At 45.5% G+C, this 24015-nt stretch overlaps 1 protein-coding gene across 1 annotated transcript in view; it reads right to left on the bottom strand.

The window, feature by feature from the left end:
- Nucleotides 1-20700, bottom strand: part of MEIOSIN (meiosis initiator) — a 38726-nt gene extending 18026 nt beyond the window's left edge. Inside the window, exons 1-3 of the mRNA XM_023736188.1 lie at nucleotides 20575-20700; nucleotides 17220-17549; nucleotides 2109-2216 (exon numbers count right to left, since the gene is read on the bottom strand). Of these exons, the coding sequence (XP_023591956.1) occupies nucleotides 2109-2216; nucleotides 17220-17549; nucleotides 20575-20700 (564 nt within the window). The remainder of the gene's footprint in view (nucleotides 1-2108; nucleotides 2217-17219; nucleotides 17550-20574) is intronic.
- Between the last annotated feature and the right edge of the window lie 3315 nt (nucleotides 20701-24015).

Below are 24015 nucleotides of genomic sequence, written 5' to 3'. Positions count from 1 at the left end.
CTGTGGTTATAATCCCATTTAGGAACAAGTTTTCTGTTATGTTAATGAGGCAGGATTAATCTAGGGTGTGTCTTGAGTCAATCTCTTTTGAGATATAAAGAGATTAAACAAGCAAGCTAGCAAGCAGAGATGGGGGAAGAGAGATGCCAAGACACATGAAGATCACCCAGGAGCAGAAGCTCAGACGAGACAAGGACCTTCTTCCAGAGCTGACAGAGAAAGCCTTCCCCTAGAGCCGGCGCCCTGAGTTTGGACTTCTAGCCTCCTAAACTGTGAGAAAATAAATCTGTTTGTTAAAGCCACCCACTTGCGGTATTTCTGTTATAGCAGCACTAGATAACTAAGACAGGTGGGAATTGGGATGCAAGTTGCATATAGAGCAGGGGGTCCAGGGCTGAATTTAAGAGAAGATGAAGTGAGGGAAGAAGAAGGATCATTAACGCCAACTAACTAAATGGAACAACCAGAACAGAAATAATGAGAATGTTCATGCACTGTGAAGACTGTAACCAATGTCACTGAACAACTTGTGTAAGAACTGCTGAAGAGGAACCTGAACTGCTGTGTAAACCTTTACCAAAAACACAATAAAATATTATTTAAAAAAAAAAGAAAAGAGACCAATTAACCCGTTGCTGTCGGGTTGACCTCGACTCACGGCAACCCTATGTGTGTCAGAGTAGAACTGTGCTCCACGGGGTTGCTTCCCCTTGTTGAAGACAAGCTTCTGGCACCCAACTTTCTTCCTATAAATGGCTATGAATGAATGAATGAATGAGCAAACAAATGAATGAATGAGAGAAAACAGAGCAAGAAAACATCTATGACTGACCAGACACCAAGCTTCAAGATTTGAGTCTCATATTAAGTCATCCCACTGGGAGCAAGGTTTTAGCTCAACACTACATACATTAACTGAGCAGCCACAGGGAATACACAGAGAAGCCTTATCTATTCCTACCTTGTGGAGATGATAAGAACAGGTTACAAAACAAGGGCATGGCCAGGAAATGGAAATTTATTCACAGCATGCTAAGTTGTGGGCTTGTCATAGCTATTATGCCATTCTGGTCTCACAATATCTCTAGGTTAGAACAAGTTGCCGTTGAGTTGATTCTGACTCATGGCGAGCCCATGTGTGTCAGAGTAGAATTGTGCTTCATAGGGTTTCCAATAGCTGAATTTTCAAAAATAGATCACCAGGCCTTTCTTTTGAGGAGCCTGTGGGTGGACTTGAACTTCCAACCTTTTGTTTAGCAGCCAAGCGTGTTAACTGTTTCTACCACCCAGGGACTCCCATCTCTGGGTGCTTGTTATTGAGTGCTGTCCCATGTGACAGTAAACTGCCCCATAGGGTTTTCTTGGCTGTCATCTTTACAGAAGGAGCCCTGGTGGTGCAATGGTTAAGCGCTTGGCTGCTAACCAAAAGGTAGGCAGTTTGAACCGACCAGCTGCTCCACGGGAGAAAGATGTGGTAGTCTGTTTCCGTAAAGATTACAGCCTTGGAAACCCTATAGGGCAGTTCTACCCTGTTGTACAGGGTGGTTACGAGTTGGAATCGACTCGGTGGCAATGGATTTGGTCTTTCTGGTTAATCTTTATGAAGGAAGATCAGCAGGTCTTTCTCCTGAGGAGCCTCTGGGTGAGTTCGAACTGCCAACTTTTCAATTAGCAGCTGATGCTTAACCACTGCGCTACCAGGTCTCCTTCTATTTCTGGGTAGTAGGAGTTATTTTCCTTATTTGACTACTCAGAAAGGCCAATTATGCCAAGTAAACTGCCCAAAGTTCTGTAGTTGTGGAGCTGGAGAGCTCAAACCCATGGCTGTTTGACTCCCAAAGCTATGATCTTTACCTGGCATCTTGCCTGATGTTTCCCTCCCAGTTCCCCCTGCCTCCTTTGCAAGAAAAGAATCCCCTAGACTTCTAGTCACAGGATCCTAGACTCCCAGAAATTCTGATCAGAGCAGAAACACTCCCACTTCACCATGTCTCTGAAAGGGTCTGTGTCTTGGCAGCCCAGGGCAGGGAGATTCAACTGCTTAGTGATATTTAAGCTCTCCCCTCTCTCCTTCCCCAAATCTGCCTCCTCTTCTACAGACTCCATACCTTGGTGAGCTTTTTGGTTCTGGTCTTCAGGGCCACAGGTAGCAGCAATGCCAGCTCTTGCAGTTTACTGGTATGGTTTTTCCTCTGCTTCCTGTTTAGAGACAAGAGCTAATTTGGATTAACCCAAAAAACCAAACCCATTGCCACTGAGTTGATTCTGACTCATAGAAACCCTAAGGGACAGAGTCGAACTGTCCCATAGGGTTTCCAAGGCTGTAATGTTTATGGAAGCAGACTACCACGTTTTTCTCCTGTGGATTGGCTGGTGGGTTCATACTGCTGACCTTTCAGTTAGCAGCCAAGCACTTAATCACTGTGCCACCAGGGTTCCTTTAATCTGGGTTAGGATATCCTAAACTGAATTCAGCATCTGACTGCCAAACCTCTTATTTCCATTTTCCCCACCTTGTTGATGGCACCCCAGGTACATAAGACAGAGTCCCAGGCGTCATCTGGACTGGTTGATCTCCCTTACCTCCTTGTCCAATCAGTCACCAAATCTTGTCCATTCCTCCTCTGTCTCCTTCCCTTCATCTCTACAGTCCCTGCCCTAGTCCACGTACTGACATCTTCACAGGTATCCCACTTCCCACCTGGCCTCCTCCAACCCACTGTCTCCACTAGAGTCACAGGGATCTTATAAAGCACACATCTGAAAATCTTACCACGTCATTGCCTTGCTTCAAACCTCTCAATGCCATCCCCTTGTTAAGGACCAAGTTTAAGAACTCTTTAGAATGAAGTTCTCATACATGCGACAACATGGATGAACTCTGAAAACACTGCTGAGTGACAGAAGCCCTGGTGGTGCTGTGGTTAAGCACTCGACTGCTAACCTGAAAGGTCAGCATTTGGAACCCACAAGCTGCTCCGTGAGAGAAAACACCTGGCAATCTGCTTTTGTAAAGATTAAAAACCACTGCTGTCGAGGTGATTCTGAAGATTACAGCCTATGAAACCCTACAGGGCAGTGCTACTCTGTCCTATGGGGTCACTATGAGCCGGAATCCACTCAACAGCACCCAACAACAACAGAAAGAAGCAAAACACAAAAAGGACAAATAGCGTGTGATCCCATTTGTATGAAATATGTAGAGCAGAGAAACACATAGAGACGGAAAGTAGTTACCACGGGCTGGGGGGAGGAAGAGTGTGGAGTTAATGCTTAATGAGTAAAGAGTTTCTGTTTGGGGTGATGGGTTGCACAACATTGTGAGTGTGAAAATGGTTAAAATGGCAAATTTTGGGAGTCCCTGGGTGGTGCAAATGGTTAAGCACTTGTCTACTAGCTGAAAGTCAGCAGTTCAAACCTGCCGAAGGGAAGACAGGTCTGGCGATATGCTTCCAAAAAGTTACAACCTTAAAAACCCTATGGAGCAGACTTCTGCTCTGCACATGGGGTCACCAGGAGTGGGAATCAACTCAATAGCAACTAACAATAACAAAGCTTATGAAAATGGCAAATTTTATGTTGTGTTTTGTTATGGATTGAATTGTGCCCCCCAAAATATGTGTTGTAAATCCTAACTGCAATGCCTGGGGTTATAATCTATAATCCCATTTGGGAATGGGTTGTCTTTATTATTTTAATGAGACAGGATTAATGTAGGGTGTCTCTTAAATCAATCTCTTTTGAGATATAAAAGAGATTAAACAAGCAATCAAAAAAGCAGAGCTGGAAAGACACATGCCAAGCCACTTGAACATCACCCAGGAGCAGAAGCTCAGAACAGACAAGGACCTTCCTCCGAGCCGACACAGAGAGAAAGCCCTCCCCTAGGGCTGGCATCCTGAATTCAGACTTCTAGCCTCCCAAACTCTGAGAAAATAAATTTCTGTTTGTTAAAGCCACCCACTTGTGGCATTTCTGTTATAGCAGCACGAGATAACTAACACACGTATATTCTACCAAGGAGCCCTGGTGACATAGTGGTTAAGCAGTTGGCTGCCAACGAAAAGGTTGGCCACTTCACAGGAGAAAGATGTGGCAGTCTGCTTCCATAAAGAGTACAGCCTTGGAAACCCTACAGAGGCAGTTCTACTGTCCTATAGGGTCGTTACGAGTCGACTTGATGGCAATAGGTTTTGTTTATTTTACCACAAAACAAACAAACAGCAACAACAAAAAAAGACTCTTCTTTTTACTTTCTTAAAATAAAAATTGAACATAGCTTATAATGCCCTTCATGGTCTGGGTCTGCTGACCCTTCTGGTCTCATCATTTACTTCCTTTGATTCTCTCTTATCAACCAAACTTAACCCCCCAGGACAGGTAAGGTAGTTCAGCTAAGGGCCCCAGCCCCTGTGCTCACACATGTGTCTGCTCCCTGCACCAGGCTGTCAGCTGGGTGGAAGCAACTCTGTACCCCTAGCACCCAGTACAGATCTGGCACACTGTGGGAGCTCACTGCAGGTTTGCTCAATTAGTAAATATGGGCATGAAAGAAGTTCACTCCTGGGAAGCTGCTGAACTTCCAGGACCTAATCCCTGGATTCATAATTCATAATATACCCAGGCACACACAGCCCTCCACGCCTCTTCTGACATATGGAGACACAAAGACTCTGGAGTCTTGCCCCCAGAGCTACTCTTCATGCTACTCCATCGGGAATGCCCAAACACCACCATCTCCACTGATTCTCAACCCCCTTCCTTCAGGGCCCAGTTCAACTGCCGCCTGCCCAAGAAGCCCCTCCAATCCCCTTTACCTTTATCCTCTACTGTGAATCTCGCCAACACTTTGTGTCACTTGCAGCAGAACCCAGCCAAAACACTCACTTGATCACAGGTATATGTTGAGTTCTGACTCACAGCCAGGAACTGCCACCTCCTCTTTGCCAGGCCCCATGCTGGACACCGTGGAAAGAGAGGAGTCAGACTCAGTCACCCGCCCTGAGGAGATGAGGTGCGGTGTGGGCAACACACTTACCTCCTCACCTAAACTCTAAATTCCTAAAAGAATCTAAAAGACTATTAGAAGAGTAATTCAGCCAAAGGAGCCCTGGTAGTGCAATGGTCAAGCACTCTGCTGCTAACTGGAAAGTCGGCAGTTCAAACCCACCAGCTGCTCCACAGGAGAAAGATGTGGCAGTCTGCTTCTGAAAAGATTATATACTTGGAAACCCTATGGGGCAGTTCCACCCTGCCCTATAGGGCTGCTGTGAATCAAGATCAACTCAATGGCAACAGGTTTGGTTTTTTGGTTTTACTACGCGCCGGCAACTATTTAGACTATTATCCTAAGAGAATAACTCAGCAATTATTTACTAAGCCCCTGATATGTGCCAGGAACTGTAAGAGGTGATAGGGGTAAAACTATCAAAAATAAATACAGCCCCTTCTTCTAGAGCCCACATTAGACTGGTGGAATAAAGTCATTAACTGAATTGTCACACAAACAAAAAATGGCAACTTGGACCAGAACGGGCTACATAATTTGCGAAGTCCAGTGTAAATGAAAATGTGAGGCCCCTTGTTTAAAAACTAAGAATTTCTAGATGGCCACAGCAAAGCATTAAACCAAGCATCAGGTCCTTCTAAGTGCAGGGCCCTGTGTGACTGCACAGGTGGCACGCCTGTGAAGCTGGCCCTGACTAGGACAAAGGAGAGGTGGGGCTTGGTGTTAGGAAAGCTTGTAATAAGGGGATTTGACCTTATGAGTGAGGTCTTCCTTGAGACAGTAAACCTGTTCAGAATCTGGTCCGAAAGATGAGCGGAAGTATACAGGTGAAGAGGGGAAAAGGTGACATTCTAGATAGGGGTAACATGTGCAAAGGCCCTGTGGCAGGAAGGAACATGGAGAATTCAAAGGAAGGAAATAAAGCTGGAATGTCTGGAACACAGAATGCAAGGAGACCTGTGGGGTTTGATGAGGCTGCAGGAGAGAGGGGCCAGGTGAGACAGGGCCTTGTAGGCCTGTAGTACAGAGAGCTTTGCCTTTATTCTAAGATCAATGGGAAGCCATTAAAGGGCTTTATGCAGGGGATGGCATCATTAGATCACCCCCTCAAAGCCACTATGAGAATTCCCCTTGAGAACGAGAATCAGACAAGGATGTCCTTTATCGTCACTCTTATTCAACATGTGCTGGAAATCCTAGAACAATAAGGCAAGAAAAAGAAACTAAGGGCATCCAATTGGTAAAGAAGAGGTAAAACTATCCCTATTCACAGATGGTATGATCCTATACATAGAAAAACCCAAAGAATCCACAAGAAAGGTACTGGAACTAATAGAAGATTTCAGCAAAATATCAGGATACAAGACTAACATACAAAAATCAGTTGGATTCCTCTACACCAACAAAGAGAACTTCAAGAAGGAAATCAGCAAATCAACAGTATTTACAATAGCCTCCAAGAAGATAAAATACTTAGGAATAAATCTAACTAGGGATGTGAAAGACCTATACAAAGAAAACTACAAAACACTACTGTAAGGAACCAAAAGAGACCTATGTAAATGGAAGAACATACCACCCTCATGGATAGGAACACTCAACACTGTGTAAATGTCGGTATTACCCAAAGTGACCTACAGATACAATGCAATCCTGTTCCACATCCCAAGAGCATTCTTTAACGATATGGAGAAACAAATCACCAGCTTTGTATGGAAAGGGAAGAGGCCTCAGTTAAGTAAAGCATTACTGAAGAAGAACAAAGTGGGCGGCCTCACACTACCTGATCTTTGAACCTATTATACAGCCACCATAGTCAAAACAGCCTGATACTGGTACAACAATAGACGCATAAACCAATAGAACAGAACTGAGAACCCAGACATAAATCCATCCATCTATGGGCAGTGGATATTTGACAAAGGGCTAACATCCATTAACGGCGGAAAAGACAGTCTCTTTAACAAATGATGCCGGCATAACTGGATGTTCATCTGTAAAAAAATGAAACAGGATCCATACCTCACACCATACACAAAAACTAACTCAAAATGGATCAAAGATCTAAATATAAAACCTAAAACAGTAAAGATCATGGAAGAAAAAATAGGACAATGATAGGGGCCTTAATACATGGCATAAATAGAATAAAAACCATAACTAACAATGCACAAACACCAGAAGAGAAACTAGATAACTGGGTGCTCCTAAAAATTAAACACTTATGCTCATCAAAAGACTTCACCAAAAGAGTAAAAAGAGAACCTACAGACTGGGAAAAAAACTTTGGCTACAACATATCCAACAAGGGTCTAATTTCTAAAATCCACAAAATACTTCAACACCTCAACAACAAAAAAACAATCCATTAAAAAAAAACTGGCAGGGGGGACCTCATACCATCAAGAAAGCAGTGCCAGGAGCAGAGCGCGTCCTTTGGACTGGGGTCCCTGCACCGAGAAGCTCCTAGTCCAGGGGAGCACCAAAGAGAAGAAGGCCGACAGAAAGAAAAAGCCTTCCCCTGGAGCTGACACCCTGAATTTGGACTTTTAGCCTACTTTGACTGTGAGGAAATAAATTTCTCTTCGTTAAAACCGTCGACTTGTGGTATTTCTGCTATGGCAGCACTAGATAACTAAGACAGAATTTGGTACCGAGAGAGTGGGGTGCTGCTCTAACAGATACCTAAAATGTGGAAGCGGTTTTAAAACTGTGAATAGATAGACGTGCGGCAGTGACAGAGGACCAGCAGCAGAGAGCTTACAACAGCAGAGAAGCAGCAGCAGCAGAGAACCAACAGCAGCAGAACCAGAAGACGGGTAAAAGACCGTGCTGGAGCCGACCCACAGAGCGAGAGAGCTGAGTGTCTGTGTGCAGGAGGCTTCCTGGCGTAGTGGGGTGCCTCTGGGCACTTATGGGTGGATCTAGGCTTGCCGACTCAAGGAGCGAGAGAGCTGAGTGTCTGTGCGCAGAAGGCTTCCTGGCCAAGTGCGGTGCCTCCAGGCACTTACGGTGGAGCTACTGAGCTTTGGAACAGTTGCCCCAGCAGGGCAGACGCGGGCGTAAGGCCATAGGAAGCAGAAGCTGAAGAGACAAGGGACACAAGAAGCCGAGCTGCTTCAGTCTCAGAAGGTATGGCCATGACCTCAGGGGTTTCAAAGGGTGGAGCCATGGCCTCTGGTTTTTCTAAGGGTGGAGTTGTTGCTCCGATGGACTAGGAGAATGGTGCGCCTAAAGCCAAGGGAGCAGAGTTGCTGACCCAGCGGGCCTGGAAGGTGGAGCTGAAGCCCAGGGCCGACGGGCCTCCACTCAAAATCCAGAGACTGTGGCCAATACCTAGAGTCTGGAGGGCAGGTCTATTGTGTAAATTGTCTCAGAGAACAGAGGATTATTTTCAAAGCCTTGAGGGCTAATGTAATGTGTTCTGCTAACTTGCTTGCCTGTTATGCCTTCTTTCCCTGCAATTTCTCCCATTTGTAATGGAAATGTATAGCTTGTGCCTGTTCTGCCATGGTACCTTTAGAAGCAGACAACTTGTATTCTAGATTTCACAGATGAAGAGGAATTTTTGGATTTTGGACTTGGAGTTAAGACTTTTGCTATGATATGATAGGGTGAATATGTTTTCTATGTTGCAAAGATGTGATTTTTTGGGGACCAAAGGGTGGAATGTCATGGTTTGCATTATGTTCCCCAAAAAATGTGCGTATCAATGTGGCTAGGCCATGATTCCTGGCACTGTGTGATTTTCCGGTATGTTGTAAACCTGCCTCGATGATGTTAATGAGCGCGGATGGGTGGCAGTTGTGTTAGTAAGGCAGGACTGGATCTACAAGACTGGATTGTGTCCTGAGGCAATCTCTTGAGATATAAAAGACAGAAGTGAGCAGACAGACAGGGGGACTTCATACCATCAAGAAAGCAGTGCCAGGAGCAGAGCGCGTCCTTGGGCCCTGCGCCGAGAAGCTCCTAGTCCAGGGGAACACCGATGAGAAGAAGGCTGACAGAGAGAAAAAGCCTTCCCCTGGAACTGACGCCCTGAATTTGGACTTTTAGCCTACTTTGACTGTGAGGAAATAAATTTCTCTTCGTTAAAAAAAAAAAAAAAACTGGCAAAGGATATGAACAGACACTTCATCAAAGAAGACATTCAGGTAGCTAACAGACACATGAGGAAACGCTCCCGATAATTAGCCATTAGAGAAATGAAAATCAAAAGTACAATGAAATATCATCTCACCCTGACATTACTGGCACTAATAAAAAAAAACAGAAAATAACAAATGTTGTAGAGGTTGCGGGTAGACTGGAACTCTTATGCACTGCTGGTAGAAATGTACAATGGTTAAACCACTATGGAAAACAGTATGGCGCCTCCTTAAAAAGTTAGAAATAGAAATAGCATATGATCCAGCAATCCCACTCCTAGGAATATACCCTAGAGAAATAAGAGCCGTCACACGAATAGACATATGCACACCCATGTTCACTGCAGCACTATTCACCATAGCAAAAAGATGGAAACAACCTAAGTGCCCATCAACAGACAAATGGATAAACAAATTATACTACCTATACACCATGAAATGATAAAGAATAATGATGAATCTGGAGGGCATTATGCTGACTGAAATAAGTCATTCACAAAAAGACAAATTGTATGAGACCACTATTATAAGAACTCAAGAAAAGGTTTACACAGAAAAAAACATTCTTTGATGGTTATGAGGATAGAGACGGTTGGCGAGGGGAAATCACTAACTAGATAGTAGACAAGTGTCAACTTTGGTGGGGAAAAGACAACACACAAGATGGGGGAAGGCAGCACAACTTGACACTTGACCAAGGCAAAGTTATAGAGGTTTCCTAGACACAGCCAGACTCCTTGAAGGACCAAGTTATTGGGGCTGAGGGCTGGGAACCATAGTCTTGGGGGGCATCTAGGTCAATTGGCATAACATAATTCATAAAGAAAATGTTCTACATTTTACTTTGGTGAGCAGTGTCCGGGGCCTTAAAAGCTTGCAAGTGGCCATCTAAGATGCATCTCTTGGTCCCATCCCATCCGGAGCAAAGAAGAATGAAGAAAACCAAAGACACAAGGAACTAAAAGACCACATGAACCACAGCCTCCCCAAGCCTGAGCCCAGAAGAACTAGATGGTGCCTGGCTACCACCACCAACTGCTCTGACAGGGATCACAACAGAGAGTCTTGGACAGAGCAGGAGAAAAATGTGGAACAAAACAAATTCACAAAAAAAAAAGGCCAGACTTACTAGTCTGACAGAGACTGGAGGAACCCTGGAGATTATTGCCCCTGGACACTCTGCTAACTTAGAACTTAAACCACTACCAAAGCCTACTTTTCATACAAAAATTAGATAGGCCTATAAATCAAACAATAACACACGTGAGGAATGTGCTTCTTAGTTCCGTCAAATATACAAGACCAAATGGGCATCTCCTATCCAGAAGCAAGAGGAGAAAGCAGGAAGGGACAAGAACTGGGCGAATGGACACAGGGAACCTGGAGTGGAAAGGGGGAGAGTGCTGTCACATTGTGGGGATTGCAACCAATGTCACAAAACAATATGTGTATGAATTTTTAAATGAGAAACTAAATTGAGCTGTAACTTTTCATCTAAAGCACTATAAAATAAAATTCCACTATGAGACCACATATATTAGTCAACTGAATAAAGGAATAAAAAAAAAAAATTCGCTAGTTGGTCTCCAATACCCTTCTGGTAAGGAGCCCTGGTGACGCAATGGTTAAGTGTTGGCTGCTAACACTGAAAGCTCCGTGGTTGGAACCATCAGTTGCTCCTTGGGAGAAAGATGTGGCAGTCTGCTCCTGTAATGATTTACAGCTTTGGAAACTCTACGGGGCAGTTCTACTCTATCCTATAGTGTTGCTATGAGCCGGAATCGACTCGATGCCAATGGATTTGGGTTTTTACCCTCCTGGTAGAAACCGTAACTTTGAGGGGCAGGGGTGTTGGGGTTCTATTATTGAAGAAAAGTTGCGTAGGCTGACCTCGAAAGTCCTGTCCGGCCCTGATATTTATTTTTTGCACACCACTTTCCTTCTGTTCTGGAGAGGTCCCTAGAACCTCAGAGAGAAATAACATAGAAAGCAAGAAAGAAAATCCTGGTCTGTTTAAGTTCAAGCTGCTATTTCACCATGTCTGAGAAAATAGAGGGTTCAATATCAACTGTTACCCCCAGGTATTCACTCTGGGTTTTGCGAAGCACCAGAAGACGTTTCTATGCAAACAAGGAAGTTCCAGGAAAGGGGGAAAAAATCTGAAGGGACCAAAAGGTTGACTGCTGCTATTAAGTGTTGTTAAGTCCATCTCTACTCATAGCGACCCCACGCTACAGAACAGAACCATCTCATAGAGTTTTCTAGGCTGTAATCTTTACAGAAACAGATCACCAGGTCTTTCTCCCATGGAGCCACTGGGTCGGTTTGAATTGCCAACTTTTCAACCATTCGATTAGCAGCTGAGCCCTTACCTGTTGCGCCCCCAGGGCTCCTATGTGAATAACCCAAAAAATTCTTTATCATCAAATTGATTCCAACTCATAGCGACTCTACAGGACACAGTAGAACTGCTCCATAGGGTTTCCAAGGCTGTAATCTTTACAACAGAGCAAGAGGATATCGCATGGTTTGAAATCAAGAAAAGTGTGTGTCAGGGTTGTAACCTTTCACCATACTTATTCAATTTGTATGCTGAGCAAAATAATCCAGAAAATTGGACTATATGAAGAAGAATGTGGCATCAGAATTGGTGGAAGATTCATTAACAACTTGCGACATGCAGATGAGACAACCTTGCTTGCTGAAAGTGAGGAGGACTTGAAGCACTGATAAAAATCAAAGACTACAGCCTTCAATATGGATTACACCTCAACATAAAGAAAACAAAAATCCTCACAACTGGACCAGGAAGCAACATCAAGATAAATGGAGAAAAGATTGATGTAGTCGAGGAGTTCATTTTACTTGGATCCACAATCAGTGCACACCCATTGAAGCAGCAATTAGGAAATCAAACGACATACTCCATTGGGCAAATCTGCTGCAAAAGAACTTTTTAAAATATTAAAAAGTGAAGATGTCACTTTGAGGACTAAGGTACGCCTGACCCAAGCCATATTTTCAATTGCATCATATGCATGCAAAAGCTGGGCAATTAACAAGAAAGACCAAGAAGAAATGATGCCTTTGAATTATGGTGCTGGCAAAGAATATTGAATGTACCATGGACAGCCAGAAGAAGGAAAAGTCTGTATTGGCAGAAGTACAGCCAGCATGCTCCTTGGAAGCGAGGATAGTGAGACTTCATCTCACGTACTTTGGACATGTTATCAGGAGGGACCAGTCCCTGGAGAAGGACATCATGCTTGGTAAGGTAGAGGGTCAGTGAAAAAGAGGAAGACCCTAGACAAGATGGACTGACACAGTGCCTGCAACAATGGGCTCAAACATAACAACGATTGTGAAGATGGTGCAGGACTGGGCAGTGTCTCGTTCTGTTGTACATAGGGTCACTATGAGTTGGAACCGACTCGACGGCACCTAACAACAATAACCTTTATGGAAGCTGACTGCCATATCTTTCTTCCACAGAGCAGCTGGTGGGTTCCAACCACCAACCTTTCAGCTAGCAGCTGAGCACTTAACCACTGCACCACCAGGGCTCCTTAAAAAAGGTGACTAGGGATTACAAAACAGACCCCCAGGAGCCAGGCACTCCCTCTCAAGATTGCCCCTTTCGTTGTTGGATAGCTCTGGTTTTAAAAAAGTTCTTTCCTCACATTTTGTAACATTTTCACATATGAATCCCAACTGTCCTGTAGGTCTGCAAGGAACAAGCTGGCTCCAGCCACATGGTCCTCTCTTTTTCTGTTCCTCTCAAATGCCAGGTTTATTTCGGCATTAGGGCCTTTACTATTCCCTCTGCCTGGAATGTTCTTTTGCCCTGATTTTTGCAAGGCTGGTTTCTTCTTTGTCATTCAGCATTCAGCTTAAATGTAACTCCTTGGGGAGACCTTTTCCGATCTCTCAATCTAAAAGCATTCCCATCAGCCATTCTGTCACATCTGAAATCTTTGTTAATTTGTTTAGCATAAATACGAACTGCATGAAGGCAGGAATATTTGTTTTTATTTATTGCTATATCCTGGATTCATTCATCGACGAGGCATGGTAGGCACAGTGTCTACGGCTCAAGATACTTTTAGGAGCTCATGAGAATGTTCTAATTTCTTTTAAAACCAGAAGAAAAAAAAATGAATGTAGGATTATTTGTCTTTATACCAACGCAGCTGTGAACTATAATTTTTAATATTTTATGGACAAAAAAGTCCATGAAGTTAAAAAGGCCTAGGGCCCCTGAAAGTCTTAACGTAGCCTAAATCAAAACTGTTGTGTGAGTCGATTGCGACTCTTAGCAGCCCTGTGGCCTAGCTCCTAGAACAGTGTCTGGAACTAAGTAGGTGTTCAGCAAAAAAAAAAATGTTGACTTAATGAATGCTCTTTCAGTCCTGCGATAGCCTCTCAGCCTTTTGAAAATGGCAAATCACTAATTCTAAGTTATTCAGACTAAGTAGGAGACTAAGTTTCCTCTTCTTTCAGCTAGTCAACTTAAACATCCCCTAGTTCTTTTATCCTACTGGAGCTGGAAAGAGCTTTCACCAAGAGCCAGTGCAAACTGCTCATATAAGAGATAGGAAAATCAAGGCCCAGCCTCAAATTTGCTTCGACATCTGCAAGAACTTAAGAGCTGCCTCAAAGTGGGACAAAGCAGGGGCTGACCCAAGAGGCAATCTAATGGTTATAAGCTCCAGCTTTTGAAGCAGAGAGACCTAGGTTTGAATCCCAGCTCTGCCACTTACTGTGTGACTTTGGGTAAGTGCCTTCATTGTTCTAAGCCTGTTTTTCCCTTATGTATAAAATGGAGATGGCTAGGGAGATTTTCATCTCGTCTGGAAGGTGTTTAGCAAAGTACCTGGTACATAAAGGGTGCTCATTAAATGGTAGCTAAGACAGAGGGTAAACTGTCATTTGTCAGAATGATTTAGGGGTAAGGGATGCTGGAAAATGGGGTGAAGGTATTGTACTCAGTGACTATGGTTGATAACTGTTGTTTTGCTTGACCAACATCCAGTCCCACCTTTTCTGGTAAAAATAAAAACAACTCCTGTTGAGTCCACTCCAACCCATGGCTACTCCACGTGTTAGAGGAGAACTGTGCTCCATAGGGTTTTCATGGCTGTGACCTTTTGAAGGCAGATTGCCAGGCCTTTCTTCTGAGGGGCTTCTGCGTGGGTTCCAACCATCCACTTTTCAGTTAGCAGCCAAGGGCTTAACTGTTCGCACCACACACAGACTCCTTCTTCTGGTAATAGCACTTCCATTTTTCTTGTGGGGAACCACCTCTCAGCCACTCTCAGTCCATGTGGCTCGGAGGCTTTTCCCGTCCTGCCCTTCCCCTTCAGTGCACAGAACCAAGGCTCAGCCAATAAGAATCACAGTCATTGGTTCAGGGTTGTGGTTATAACCCAGGTTTGGCCAATCAGAGACAATCCTGGAAAGAGGCTCTCTCTGCCGGCAGGCTGTGGAGCGGGAGCTGCTGGGAGCCATCTTGCCCTTACAAAGCACGAGCCTGCTTGAGAGGGAAGCAAACAGACACAAGCAAGCCAAGAGAGGCAGATTCGTGGCACCATCATTTAACCCGCACCCTGGAACCTGCAGAGCCTGACGCCCCTGAATTTTTTATTTACAGGATCCAATAAGTCCCCTTTTATGCACAAGCCTGTTTAAGTTTCTGTTCATTGCAACTAAGAGTCTTCACTAATACAATGACCCCATATCTAGAAAGGGGGAAAACGGAGAATGAACTGTTGGTGACCTCTGGGATTCCAGGAGGACTGGGCAGCGAGACAGGCACTCTTTGATTTCGCCATGGCGCTCCTTCTAAGCTCAGTACCCAAGTAGAGAACCTGAACAAAGTAGATGCTGAACTTTTGAGTTAAAAAGTGAAGGAAAAATGTGGTACATACGAATACAACTCAGCCATAAAGAGAAATGAAGTCCTGATGCATGCCACTACATGGATGAACCTTGAAACTATCATGCTGAATGAAATAAGTCAGTTGCAAAAGGACAAATACTGTATAAGCTCACTTATATGAAATAAGCAAATATATAAAAACTAAAGATTATTAGTGGCTACCAGGAGTGGGAGAGGGAGGGGGAAAGGGGAAATTTTTGCTTAGGTGGCAGTGAATTTATGTTAATGGTGACGGAATGATTCGGAAAAAGCAAGAATGGTTGCACAACTTGAACAACGTAATCAATGTCACTGGATTGTACATGTAGAAATTGTTGAGTTGGCATATGTTTTATTACAGATATTTTCACCACAAACCCAAAAAACCAAACCCATTGCCGTCAAGTCGATTCTGACTCACAGCATTCCCTAAAGGACAGAGCAGAACTGCCCCACAGGGTTTCCAAGGCTGTAAATCCTTACGGAAGCAGATTGCAACATCTTTCTCCCATGGAATGGCTGGGGTTCAAACTGCTGACCTTTTGGTTAGCAGCTGAGTACTTAACCGCTGAGCTACCAGGGCTCCTATTTTCACCACAATAAAATAAAATTAAAAAAAAAAAGAATGATTCTGACACTGAGTAGGTGCTTGATGAAGAAAACAATGAATGAGTAAAAGAAGGAAAAGTATTTAAGAAACTCAGAATGTCAAAGCCTGCCAACTCCCTCAGAATTCGCTCATCTGGAAAACAGGAATAATACTTGCACTTACTTCCTCATGGGGTTGTTGTAAAGGATATCATATAAGTAAACAGAGTGGCTGGAGCTGTAAAAGAGATGGGGGGAGCCCATACCTGTCACTGGGACCCAGGGAACTAGCCGTGGGCCATTCAGGGGAACACAAGTCTCCGCTGGAATCCCACATCTGCAAAGAGGGAAAAAGAATTATTAGTAACTTCTGGGATTCCAGGGCAGTGTGATGAGCACCCTTCATTTTCCCGATGGTGCTCCTTTGAGCCTCCAGAGATCTCAAAATAGAGTTCCCAGCTCCCACAAATACAGGCCCAGAGACCCAAACTAAAACCCCAAAACCCTAAACTGAAGTTCCCAGATCCCAATTGTAAATTTGGGCCCCCAAATCATAATCTGGGTCTAAAACTAAAATCAACAAATTCCCAGACTTTGACTTTCGAACTTAGATCCTAATAGATGCCAGACCCTGAAATGGAAACCACCAGACTGAAAAACTATGGCTTGAGACCCCAAATTGTGATGTAAAGACACTAGAACTATGACTTTAAAAGTGAAGCACTGAGCCCCAGAACGACACTGCCTGAACTTAAAAGCCCTAAACTCTAATACCGAGATACCTTAGACTCCCAAACTGTCTATTTCTGATCCCCAAAGATGACCACAATCCTACTATCAGGATCACAGTCCACAAAACTTAACACTGAGAACTCAGATCCTAAAGTAAGAAATTCAGGCGTCCTCAAACAAACCTCAGTTCCTAAAATTACCCTCAGAGCCTAAAGACCTCTAGACCCAAAAACCATCACTGCAGACCTTCTAATTGTGACTCCAACCCTAAAACTGAGATCACACGTGTGAGCATCACACTGAGACTTCAGATCCTAAAATTGAAGTCCCATACTCAACGTGGGGACTCTAGGTCCTAAAAAGGAATCCTCAAAGTCCCAAACTATAACCCTAGGCTCAAAATCTCAGAGTCCAAACTTTATAGAGAGATTCCAGACCCCAAATCTACACTAAGGCCTCAATCCCCACAAAGCTGACCTCAGACCTCAAAATGGTCCTCCAGAACGCATAACTAAGATTTGCGGGTGCCCAAATTCGTACCTCCAGATTCCAACACTAAAGCTTCCAATCACTAAAACCGATACCTTCAGACTCCAAAAGGAGAGTTCTCCCCAGACACAAATTCTGAGACCCCAGAGCCCCAACACACTCAAAGAGGGCCTTCGATATCTCAGACTTCAGCCTGGATCCCCAAGCCGAGACCAACCCCAAACTCAAATTCTGGCCCTGCTGCCCTGGCCCTCCTCACCCACTACCCTGCACCCCAAGCACGCCGGCCTTGCTGTCCCCCGGAAGCCCCAGAGGAAGGCTTTGGTCGCAAAGCTACCTTTCCCGAGCAAACCACAGGCTCCCCTTGAGCCCAGGGGAGTCTCCCCGCCCCATTCCCCTCTGCCTCCAGCACCCGCCTCAGGACGTGCAAAATGGCGCGAGGCCCCCCTTCTGGCTTCACAGCAGCCCCACACGTGGGAGCCCGATCGGACAGCGGCGTCAGCGCTGGTCCCAGGGAGCAGGCCGCGTGCTCGAGCCCCGGGCCGCCCTGGCCTCCACGTTCGCCCGGCTTGAGGAGGGTGCGAATGCCCTGGGCGTGAGGCCGGGTGCGAGGCCTCAGGAGGAGAGGAGCGCGCGCCTCATGCGCAGGCCACGCCCCCAGCAGGTCCTGCGAAGGTAAGTGTGCAGGGCGCACCAAGAGAGAGGAAAGGGCAGGGTGCAAGTGGCCCGGCGCGCACGCGCGGCTGGGAAAGCGCCTTGTCTTCTTTCACAGCGCTCGCCGGCCTCGCGCCTCTAGACAAGGCATTTCCCTGCGCGCGCCAAAGTGCCGACCAATCAGCGCTCACTCCACTGCCCGCGTTTTCGGTGGGCCACGCCCCTCGCCTCGCCCCCGCCTTAACCACGCTCCCGGGAAACTTCTAGGGTCCCGGGCTCTTGGAGCCTTCGGAGGAGGCGGAGCCTCCCCAACTGCCAACTCTCAGGAAGGAGAGATCTCACCAACCTCCCTTCTGGCCCTTGAGTGTCCCGCTTCTAACCTTCCGTTTGGTGCATACCTAATGAGGGTCTACTGTATGCCAAACACTGCGCGCTGGACGCTGGCGACACAGCCATAATCTTCCTAGCGCAATCAGAGAGACAGACTCACAGATAATGGGAATGCAGTAAGACGGGCTACATTAAAGGAGAGAACGATAAATTGGGAAAGGATTCAAAGAGGAAGGCGTTTAAATTGGGCTTTAGTAGCACTTCCTCTCAAAAAGATATGTTCCTTGGTAGCGCAACCTCTGCATTTTAGAACGCTCGTTCTCACGGACCTTGAGGAGAACGGACTGGAAAATATCTCTTAAACGGAGGCAATCTAACGTCCTAGTCAAGAGTAGAGGCCCTGGTGTCTAACACATTTAGATTCAAATCACTTTTTTGCTGTGTTGCCACGGACAAGAGGCTTAACTTGTTTCTGATTTAACTTTCATAAATTGGAGATAATTCTTACTAGGATTATTTGCAGGGTGCCTGGCATATAAGTAGTTAGCATGCAAAAAATATTTACTCAGCACACATATTTACACTGTTCTAGGTGCATAAAGGAGCCCTGGTGGTGCAGTGGTTAAGAGCTTGCCTGCTAACCAAAAGGTCTGGAGTTTGAATCCACCAGCTGCTCCTTGGAAACTCTGTGGGGCAGCTCTACTCTGCCTCTAGGATAGCAATGAGTCAGAATCCACTGGAAGGCAACGGGTTTGTTTTTCATTAGGTGTTTGAACAAGATACACAAAGATCCTTGCCCTCTTGGAGCTTCCTTTGTAACTATGATTCCTAATGCACATCATGACCTATATCAGGGGGTTTCTTCTCTCTTAAGACTTAATTTTCTTGTCTGTAAATTGGGAGGTGGTAGTAGGTAGGGAAGGAGCCCTGGTGGCTCAGTGAGTAAAGCCCTCGGCTGCAAACTGAAACATGGCAGTTTGAACCCACCAGCCGCTCCGAAGGAGAAAGATGTGGTAATCTGCTTCCGGAAAGATTACAGCCTTGGAAACCCTATGGGGCAGTTCTACTCTGTCCTGTAGGGTCGCTATGAGTTGGAACCGATGGTAAGGGGTTTGTTTTGGGGTTTTTAGTAGGTAGGATGCATTAAGATGGCACAGGACCAGACAACGTTTCCTTTTCCTTCTGTTATAGATAAGGTTGCCAGGATTTGGAGGCTACTCAATGGCATCTAACAACAACAAGTAGGTAGGAAGGAATCTCTGGGTGTTGCAGATGGTTAATGCAGTCCGCTGCTCACTGAAGGTCCAAGTCCACCCAGGGGCACCTCCGAAGAAGGGCCTGGTGATCTACTTCTGAAAAACAGCTATTGAAAACCCCATAGACAAATGGCCAACAAGCACATGAAAAATGCTCAACATCATTAGTCAAAAGAAACCAGTTGCCATGGAGTTGATTCTAACTCATGGCAACTCCACGTGTGTCAGAGTAGAACTGTGCTCCATAGGGTTGTCAGTGGTTGTGACTTTTTAGAAGTAGATCAGCAGGCCCTTCTTCCAAGTGCCACTGAGTGTGTTCGAACCGCCAACCGTTTGGTTAGCCTTAACCATTCATGCCACCTATGGAGATGCAAATCAAAACTACAATCAGATACCACCTCACCTCCACAAGAATGGCTATGATTTAAAAAAAGAAAAGAAAAGGTGTTGGCAAGGATGTGGAGAAATTGAAATCCTCATCCATTGCTGTTGGAAATGAAAAATAGTACGGCCACTGTGGAAAACATTTTGGCAGTTCCTCAAAAAGTTAAACTTAGAACTTCCACATGACCTAGCAATCCTAAACCTAAATATATTTCCAAAAGAATTGAAAGCAGGAATGCAAACAGAAACCTGTACACCATTGTTCATTGCAGCACTATTCACAATAGCCAAAACATGGAAACAACTTAAATGTCCATCAGTAGATGAATGGATAAACAAAATGTGGTTGGGCTGGTGGATTTGAACTGCCGATCTTTTGGTTAACAGCCTGAGTTCTTAACCACTGTGCCAGCGCGGCTCCATGTATATGTACATACACAGTACAATGGAATATTATTCAGCCATAAAGAGAAATTGAGTCCTGATACATGCGTGCACGAACCTTGAAAACATGCTGAGTGAAAGATCCCGCTTACAAGAAATAGGGAAATGCATAGAGACAGAAGCTTACTGCTGGTTACCAAGGATGGGAGGGGAAAACGGGCGGTCATGGCTTAGGGAGCATTGAATTTCTATTTATGTTGGTGGTATAATTTGGAAAAGGATAGTGCTAAAGGTTGCAAAACATGAAGAACCTTATCAGTATCACTGAATTATACATATAAAAATTGTTGAATTGGCAAATGTTTTGTCATACGTATTTTTTACAATTAAAAAAACCCTATGAAGCAGAGTTCTACTCGGACACACGGGGGTAAGTTCTTCATAAGTTGGAGTGCACTATATGGCAACTGGTTTTAGTAGGAGGAACATGGGGAAAAAATGGAGGAAACGTGTTTGGAAAAGCACAAGGCGCTGTTAATTATTATGTTAACCAGCACACGTAAATCAATAAGCTTGTTTTTCCCAACTCTCCGCTATACAAACGCCCCTTCGTAATTTTCTCAACTCCCTTTCCAAGGACCCCGGGCCAAAATGGTGGAGGCTGGACTACATTTCCCAGCGCACCTCGCGGGTGCCCCCCTTCCTCCTGGGAGTTAGAGTCATTCTTTTCCTCAACAGGCCTCTCCTGCAACTTTCCCCACCTCCAGGCTTGGCCCATGCTGCCTTCTGGGAGATGTAGTCCGTGGCCATGCGAGACTCCAATTCCCAGCGGGCGTTGGGGCGGGAACCCGGAAGGGGAGGCAAGAGAAGAACGAGTCGGGGAAACTCGCGTAGCCGAGGGAGCCGCAGCGCTGGGAGATGGTGAGAACGCCTGGCGGGGGACGGGGGCGCCGGAGAGCCAGGGCGGGAGTTCGGGACTGGGTGGTGAGAGGGAAGAGGCAGGGGCCAAGGAACGGGTTGGGCCAGGGGAGATCGCTTGGGGGAGGGGGTTGGGAGGAATGGGAGCTGGAGGAAGCAGTAGAAGAATGGGGGCTGGGGGAGGGAGTTTTGTAGGTGGGGAGAGAGTCGAGCTTTGGGATTGGCTGTGAGGGCACTCAGCTGGGGAAGGGGGCCCGAGTTGGAAAAGAGCCTAGGCGTGCAGGCATAGGCTCCGAAAGGGGCAGTTTCGAGGGGGTTACTCTGGGTGCTGTGAAAATCATGGAGGTCCGGACTAGATAAGTGCGAGGTTCTGGGGGCTCTGAGAGAGAAGGCAGCCGTAATGGGGTGGCTTGGGTTCTCTGTATCATATTGGGGGCAGGAGAGCAAGTTGAGGAGGTCGGAGAGAAAAATCAATAGTTGTGCGCTAGGACTGGGGTAGCGTCGGGAGCGGGGGCGTTAGGGGCCTGGAGGTAGTGATAGTTTGCTTAGTCCAGCCAGAGACACCTGATGAACTGAACAGTCACAGAAGGGGCCATAGAGACTCTTTTGCACCCTTAGTTGCCTAGTGGGACTTAGAAAAGTGGTTTATCTGTCTGAGCAGTCCAGCATTTAGATCTCTTTATTCTGCCACTCCTTTGTGACCTGGGCAAGCCTCCACTCTATAAGCCTCAGTGCCCTTATCTGTATCGTGGGAACAACAAGCATGCCACCGAGAGAAGGTTAAAGGGAGGATCCTTAAGATCGCTGGTGTTAGTGGGAGAGCCCTGGCTCAGTCCTCCGTCTCAGAGCTGTTGGTGGGCAGTTCCCCACCCCAGAAATGTGACTGGGTCACAGGTGCTAAGTGATTCCCTCCCTTTTAGTCTAGCCGCACAAGGCATTTTCTCAAAACTGGCACGAATGTGGGCACACCCCACCCCTGAAGCATGCAGGGGTTCCCCGCAGCCGATTAGGTTAACACTTGAACACTGTTTACCAAGTGCCTGGCCCTGTCTTTAGCTGTTTGTGTGGATTAACTCATTTAATTCCAACAACATTCCTAAGGTGTAGGGGCTGCTGTAATCTCCATTTACAGAAAGCGATCAGAGGCACAGAGAAGTCAAGCAGCTTTCCCAAGGTCACCCAGCATTAAGTGGTAGTTGCAGGATTCCAACTCAAGCAGCCTGGTTCAGAATCTGTATTTTCACCACTGTTATCCAGTCCCCTCTCCTCGTACTAGGAGTCTTGGTGGCTCCGTGGTTAAGCACTTGGTTGTTAACCAAAAGGTTGGCAGTTGGAACCCACCAGCAGCTCCACGGGAGAAAGATGTGGCAGTCAGCTTCCATAAAGATTATAGCCTTGGAAACCCTGTGGGGCAGTTCTACCCTGTCCTGTAATAGGGTCGGTGGGAGAAAAAGATCAACTCGACAGCAACGGGTTTCTCCTCATACTTAGTGCAGTGTTGTGAGTAAGGATCTGGACTTGAGAACTCAATTAGTCTTCAGTTTGAATTTGAGTTCTGCCATTTGCTTGCTGTGTGACACAGGGCAAGTCTTTTGGACTCTCTGAACTTTAGTTTCCTCACCTATAAAATGGGATCAGTAACCATAGGGTTATTTTGAGTGTCTTCCAACTTGAGGGGCACATCTTCCAGCACAGTACCAGGAAATGTTGTGTTGTTATCCATAAGTTTTTTTTTTTTTTTTGGCTAATTTTTTTCGGAAGTAGATCACCAGGTCCTTCTTCTTAGTCTGTCTTAGTTTGGAAGCTCCGCTGAAACCTTCCCACCCTAGGTGGCCCTGCTGGTATTTGAAATACCGGTGGCATAGCTTCCAGCATCACAGCAACACGCAAACCACTGCAGTACAACAAACTGGCAGACACGGTGGTGCAACAGTGGCACAGATGTACCTGCCATTGTGAGGATGGCACAGGACTGGGCAGTGTTTTGTTCTTTTATACATGAGGTCGCTATGAGTCGGAGCCGACTCGATGGCACCTAACAGCAAACCTAGATGGAGGGTTCAGGAAGATAGGTGTGTTAAGTGCTTGGAGTAGAGTAAATGGTCAATATGTGTTATTAAACCTGAATGGTAAACAGGCCCAAGGGAGAATGCAGTGGAAAGGGCCCGTGAGGGAGGCGTCAGCCAGCCTGTCTCCTCTCTCACCCAGGTCACCTCACGTCCTAGCTCTTCTAGCTCCCTGCCCTCTACTCCTGGGCTCCTAACTCCCAAGGTGACTCCTCAAGGGGTGCTCAGAAACTTGACCTGTCCCCATCCCCATCCTCAGCCAAATATAAATAATTCACTTGTCGATGCCCGGCCTGGTCCAACTCCAAGTGTTTCAGTGAATAAGAAGTATTTCTAACAACTATCCCGTGTGTATGTGTGAGTGAGTGTATGTGTGTTCAATCTTTTGGTCATTTGGGACTTGCTGCACTGTTTGGTAAGCTTGCAATTCACCTTTGAAAAAGTTTGGTTCATTTGCTCTGAGTCATCTGGAGTTTCTCTCATAAATTTTGTGACTCTCCTTGTAAAGCTGTTGGGTTAAAGCAGTAGAGACAGGCTCAGCTTCAGATCCTCCGCTCTGCTGCTGTGTGTGTGTCCTTGGCCAAGTTACTTTCCTAGTCTGGACCTCAGTTTTCTCATGTGTAAAATGGGGGCACATTTGAACAGTGAGGCTCTTGCAAGGAGTTGATGAGATAACATATATAAAATGCCCAGTGCATATTAAAAAAACAAAAAACCCAAAACAGTATCTGTACTGACTGTGTAATGAGAAACTATTTGTCCTATAAACCTTCATCTAAAGTATGATAAAAAAAAATTAAAAAACAAAAAACCCAAAAACAAACCAGTTGCCGTTGAATAGCTCTCTCAATAAATATGAGGTTCTTTTGTGATTTTTATTCTTTCAGGAAAAATCTGTTGAAGCTGAGCTGTGGCGACATAGCGCCTGGAGTTGAATCCTGGCTCTGTTACTAACCAGCTGTGTGACTGTGGGCAAGTCTCTGAACTATTCTGGACCTCAATTTCCTCATTTGGAAAATGAGAATGCATTTCTTAATGAAGTCCACAGGTGTTTATAGAGCATTTTGTAAGTGCCATGGCCTATCTTGTCCTCGGGGTGCTCGTTTTTATAATGGTAGGGCAGATTTTTTTTTTTAATTAA

This window comes from Trichechus manatus, unplaced genomic scaffold (genome assembly GCF_000243295.1).
Source record: "Trichechus manatus latirostris isolate Lorelei unplaced genomic scaffold, TriManLat1.0 scaffold00087, whole genome shotgun sequence".
In the NCBI taxonomy this organism is placed as follows: domain Eukaryota; kingdom Metazoa; phylum Chordata; class Mammalia; order Sirenia; family Trichechidae; genus Trichechus; species Trichechus manatus.
This window is presented reverse-complemented; position numbering and strand designations above follow the sequence as displayed.